Raw genomic sequence first — 5,976 nt, 5'->3', positions numbered from 1 at the left:
TACGAGCCTAGGACTATGCGTTCAAAAAATGTCTTGAATAAAATGTTCATACATTCCCCCGAGAGAGAGAGAGAGAGAGAGAGAGAGAGAGAACAATCGACTCCAAACCATGATTCTATATTACGCATCATTGTATTAGAAATGGATTAATATGTGTGTGAGGGAGAGAGAGTGTATTTGAGAAAGTTATTTCCTATGCACATTATCAAAACCAATGTATTGGAGGATATAGCTATTATGAAGGACCAACCAAGGGAAGCGACACAAAGGGCCATGTTTATTATAGAAGATATAAGTATATAATTTTATTTTATTTTCTATTTTTTATTTTTTTGGGGAGGGAGAGAGAGAGAGAGAGAGAGAGAGAGAGAGAGAGAGAGAGAGAGAGAGAGAGAGAATCCTTCCAACAGGGCTGATATTTCCCATGTATAACTAGGAAAATATGTCTATCTAGAAAAGTAGAGTGAAAAAGTTGGGAGCATCTCCTATCTAGGGAAAAAAGAGAAGTATAGGTATATATAGAGAGACTTCAATTGCAACATAGAACATTGTTTACATATCTCCAACCTATAAAACGTGTATGTGCTATCAGCATAATTTCAATTGCATCTCAGATATGCATTTGATTTGTTTTAGGAAAGTTGGATGAATTTAAAATAAGAGAAATAATGTTCAAGTACCTCTATGGAAGGAGAGAGGCAAGCGTATCTCAGAGGAGGCACAAAATTGCCTTTGCATTTACATGGGTTAGATAGGGATACAATGACCTGTAGACCATAAGGGACCCACAAACATGCATGGGGTTATGTGCAGCCACATGCTTGAAAATGCAAGTGTGATTATGTCGCAAGTGACATAAATGAAGAGTGCACACATATAAAGAATAGGTGTGCACTAGTATAATTGACGTTCCACCTTATCCGACATTACAATAAGAACTATCCTCACATTTTTGTATGACCATTGCACTATATACTTACTAACATCCACTACAGACCCTAAAATAATATGAGCTACAAACATTTACTATCCAAAACTCCTTTCCATGACGTCCACCACCTTCACTTCATTGCAAGTTTTACATTTCTTACAATGTTACCTTTCACTTTTGCATTTTCAATCTTACCCTTTACTTTTGCATTTTAGTGCATATGTTTTGTAAGGCTTCCTGTTAAGTGAGCCATTGAGTGACATGTAGATAGCTTCTCCTTCCTTGAAATTTTTAAGCTTTATTATATATAGTATAGATATATATGTTAGTCTCAAAAGTACATGGACGCTGTTTTTGGTATGCTAAAAAGGGCCATACAGAAGTGTAAAGGACTATGGAGTTTATTCATAGGAGATTAATTCCATGATGTGAAGTACAACTCAATGAAATTTTTCTTAGTATGTTAATTTGTGGAAGAGTCCTTTCATTCAAGGTAGTTGTAAAGGTCCATTTCATTGAATTGTTTTATTATTTTCTATTCTTGTTAAGTCCCTTTTTTATGAAATCATTAAAATATTCTTTTTTTTAGTTTTTCTATGGGTCCCTTATTATTATTGCTTTTACTTTACTTTCATTTCACTTTATTTAGTTTTAATAATATACACATTTCACCTTCTTATTTACATGGGACTCTTTGTAACTTATAAGAAATTTGTGATTATGTGTGTATAATGTACAATATACTCTAATATTAAAACACAAAAAGAATAACATGTGATTGGAGACTCCCACTTAGACCTACTCCCAAAAGGCGGATCCCTTTTCAAGCTCAATAGGCCTTAGTGACACTTCATCTTTCTTCAAAGATTACAAGTAGTTCATAAAAGCCCCTTTTCTTGTGAAATCATTAAATTATTCTTTTCTTTTAGTTTTTCTATGGTCCCTTATTATTATCGCTTTTACTTTATTTTAATTTTCATTTATTTTGTTTTAATAATATACACATTTCACCTTCTTATTTACATGGGACCCTTTGTAACTTATAAGGAATTTGTGATTACGTGTGTATAATGTACAATATAATCTAATATCAAAACACAAAAAGAATAACATGTGATTGTAGGCTCCCATTTAGACCTACTCCCAAAAGCTCGATACCTTTTCAAGCTCAATAGGTCTTAGTGACTCCTCATCTTGCTCCGAAGATTACAAGTAGTTCATAAAAGCCCCTTTCCTTGTGAAATCATTTTTTCTATGGGTTCCTTATTATTATCGCTTTTACTTTACTTTCATTTCCATTTATTTTGTTTTAATAATATACACATTTCACCTTCTTATTTACATGAGACCCTTTGTAACTTATAAGGAATTTGTGATTACGTGTGTATAATGTACAATATAATCTAATACCAAAACACAAAAAGAATAACATGTGATTGTAGGCTCCCATTCAGACCTACTCCCAAAAACTAGAGAAGTTGGTTCCCTGCTTTGAGTGATTCCATTGGTGGGCGTTACACCCAATGATCCCTCATACTGGTTTGATCTTATCGATACCGGGGTGTGATGGTTGAAAGTAGAGAGTTTTGATCTTTTACTCATGGAAATTAGCTTACCAATTAAATCTTTTAAGCGCATAGCTGCTTCTTCTGCACCTAAGCCCTTGCACTTTCCTCCTTGGATTCTGGTATTGCCACCTAGCAAATGATCCCTTATTCTTGGTGCTCCTCCAGATTTCTCTTCGCCACAAAAGTTACATTTCCAATCTTGATACTTATTTTAATTTGTGGCAAAATTCCACTCGGGTCCTGGACTTTTTCCACCTGCCTTTCGCTTGCCCTGCGAAGTGGTGCCCTGTGAAGCAGGACCTAGCATCGAGGTAGGAGGTCTCCTCAAGGAAGCCAGGCTTGAGACACCAACATCACTGCTCACATTCCCGGTGGAAGACATACTTATTGGATGCCTACAATACCAATAAACATAGCTCAGTATGCTATCTCTTCTTTCAAGTATTATTCAAACCAAACATTAGTGTTATAATCAATATCACACACAAGCGTAGTAGTGAATCTTGAAGGTAATAAACCTAATCTACTCAAACATGAGCAAGAAAATACAACGGTGAATCAAATATGTGATCAGTCCGTCCCAAAAGTAGAGTATCGACTCAAAGATTCACCTTCCTACCCCTTTCATGAATCAGTCCAGTCCAAAAAAGGACTAATGACCCATGATTGGAGCTCTAATAGAAATAGCAAGCAAATACAGCGGTGAATCAAACATGTGATCAGTCCATCCCAAAAGTAGAGATATCGACCCAAAGATTCACCTTCCTACCTCCTTTCATGAATCAGTCCAGTCCAAAAAAAAACTAATGACCCATGATTGGATCTCTAATCGGAATAGCAAGCAAATACAACAGTGAATCAAACATGTGATCAGTCCATCCCAAAAGTAGAGATATCAACCCAAAGATTCACCTTTCTATCTCTTTTCAAGAATCAGTTTAGTCCAAAAAAGAACTAATGACCCATGATAGAAGTTCTAATGAATATAGCAATCAATTTAGCAAATATAACGGTGAACAAAACATGAGATTAGTCCATCCCAAATGTAGAGATACCGACCCAAAAAGCCTTAAAAGTCCCTCAATAAGCCTTAAAAGTCTTGAAGGAAAAGACATCATGTTCTTTCAAATGCTATTTCTTAAAGCTGCATGCCTTTTTGCTGGAAAGGGCTTTAGAGATCAAAGAAATAAAGCTTATATTCATAGGAGCTTGATCCACGATGTGTAGTATTAATCCAATATTTTGATTCATAACGATTCTTTTCCATTTAAGGACTTCATCAAAATTCATAAAAAGTCCTTTCATGTAAGGACCTCACAAAAATTCCTTTCATTAAGTTGTTTTGTTATTTTCTATGCTTATTGAATCTATCTTTTTGGACTTCATAAGGAGTCTTTAGTAAAGCATTGGATTTTTGGTGCAATTGTGGACCATCGGATAAAAGTATTTGATTAATTCAACATGAAAAATAAAATTCCTTTTTAATATTTCTTCTAGATTTTTGTGAGAGGTCTTGACATTTGTGTACCTCTCTCTTTAAAGAGGCCGTTGAATATTAGGTCATACACAATCTTTCTCGTCCTCTTCCACTTTTTTGGCCTGCTAAAGAAAGTCCCTAGTATTGGGTCAGATTAGGCGTCCTTTAACTGATGGCGTCCATGTGGATGACCATTATTTTTTGAGCATTTCATTGTAGGTGAACTCGCGAGCCTCGAGTCCTCAGTGGACTTTGTTCCTGCAGCACTGTGTTCAACAGACAGACTTTGTGTCTGTGTCATTGAGAGAGAGAGAGAGAGAGGGAGAGAGAGAGAGGGAGAGAAAAATTTTCACGTATGTGGCAGTGTCCTCTGATGACTGATCAGTGGTCCCTGCCCCTCGTCATTAGAGCTGATGGAGCCTTATCATCGTCAGCACAGAAATGAAGCACTAAATGTAGGCAACTTCGTACTCGTTCCTGTTCCGTGCACGCACACATACATAGGGAGTCATCTGTGTGTACACTGAACTGTGTGTGTGTGTGTGTTGAGAGAGAGAGAGAGAGAGAGAGAGAGAGAGAGAGAGAGAGAGAGAGAGAGAGAGAGAGAGAGAGAGAAACTGTCTTCGTGACTCGTGAGAAACTGTCTTTGGATCAAGCAAGACCTAGCTTTGCCTCTTATCATGGAGCTAGACCGTGTTATCCGCATAGAGCAAGAAGTAGCATTAATTTGTACCCTTTGCAGAGGGAGGTGGATCAAAGAAAACCCAAGGCCAAAAGGCAGTGGGATTCACAAGAAGATGCCGCCCTCTCTGCAATGCCTATGTCAGATGCTCCGTCGTTTACTATCTTGCAAAGTCCAAATGGTAATGAAGCAGCCAATGAGTCGGCTACCTGGTTTCTCATCGTATTTGATGTAACTGAATCGCCCACTCTGGTGTCTGAGTCAAGGTTGGGTACCAAGGCCAATGGAACCAAACCTTGCAAAATAGTCCAAAATGCTCCCCTGGACCGGAAGAATAAGAATGGGATCAATGGGAAGAAGGGGTTTTTTGATTCACAGATGGACAAGTCCAACTTTCAGGGCTGCCACATGGGAGTGCCCAGACTCCATGACTCTGTCTCAAGCATGTCGGTAGATCAAGCGGTTGTGAAAGACCCAAAAGGTGAACAAAGCAAGCTTCACAACGCTATGATCGGGAGTATGGTCAGGCCTAGGACGAGCTGTGACGATATTTTGATGCTATCAAAAGGGCTGAATCAAGTGCCAGTGCTTGGAATCCACGCTGAGCAGAGCCTCCGAACTACGCATGCAGCTGAGAGTGTCAGCCCGAAGGCGGTGCTCCTAAATCAAGCCTCCAGAATACATGCAGTGGAGGGTGGCCTGTCAAGGCTAAGGCGGGCATCAACGGACCCTCAAATTGTCAAACATCTGGGGAAGTACAGGAGCTAGGTGTGACAGATTCCAAGCAATCAAGGGAATGTGATCACCAGAACTGCTTCTTTGTTGCTCCCTGAAAGGTGGGCTGGGCCTGCATATTGTGCTTCACTAGCATTCCATTAGTATTCTTGTATATTTCATGGAGAGAGATGGTATTACATAGTTGTGCATGGGGATGTGTAGTTGCACATTTCTCGTCTGTATTTGGGAGTAAACTTCCCATTTTGTTCATGTACGGATTTTGAGCTCAAATAGATGTGTTGAAACATGGTTTTACAATTGCAACCGTGTACATCATCTAAATCTGGGCAGTGGTCGAGTTAGGATTCTCGAAGAAGATAAAATCTCTCTCTCTCTCTCTCTCTCTCTCTCTCTCTCTCTCTCTCTCTCTCTCTCTCGCAACCTTGTCAATCTTTGCTATGAATTTTACTAAGATCTTCATGCTTACATCAAGACTGATTGCCAAATTATTCTGACTATCACTTGTATGTCCCAAAACCACTCTAAGGACACAAATGGTTAACCATCTAGAGGATGGAAGATCCTCTAGCACTAGGCCTCT

The 5,976-nt window shown here is 38.5% G+C and overlaps 1 protein-coding gene across 1 annotated transcript; it reads left to right on the top strand.

Moving 5' to 3' along the window:
• Window positions 1–4,796: 4,796 nt before the first annotated feature.
• Window positions 4,797–5,426, top strand: LOC147416703 (uncharacterized). The gene has a single exon (XM_086508133.1). It carries the CDS (start codon window positions 4,797–4,799, stop codon window positions 5,424–5,426), a length of 630 nt encoding a protein of 209 aa, XP_086364259.1.
• Window positions 5,427–5,976: the final 550 nt, after the last annotated feature.

Source organism: Adiantum capillus-veneris, unplaced genomic scaffold (genome assembly GCF_014529385.1).
Source record: "Adiantum capillus-veneris isolate H3 unplaced genomic scaffold, ASM1452938v2 Hic_scaffold_585, whole genome shotgun sequence".
Classification (NCBI taxonomy): Eukaryota; Viridiplantae; Streptophyta; class Polypodiopsida; order Polypodiales; family Pteridaceae; genus Adiantum; species Adiantum capillus-veneris.
This window is presented reverse-complemented; position numbering and strand designations above follow the sequence as displayed.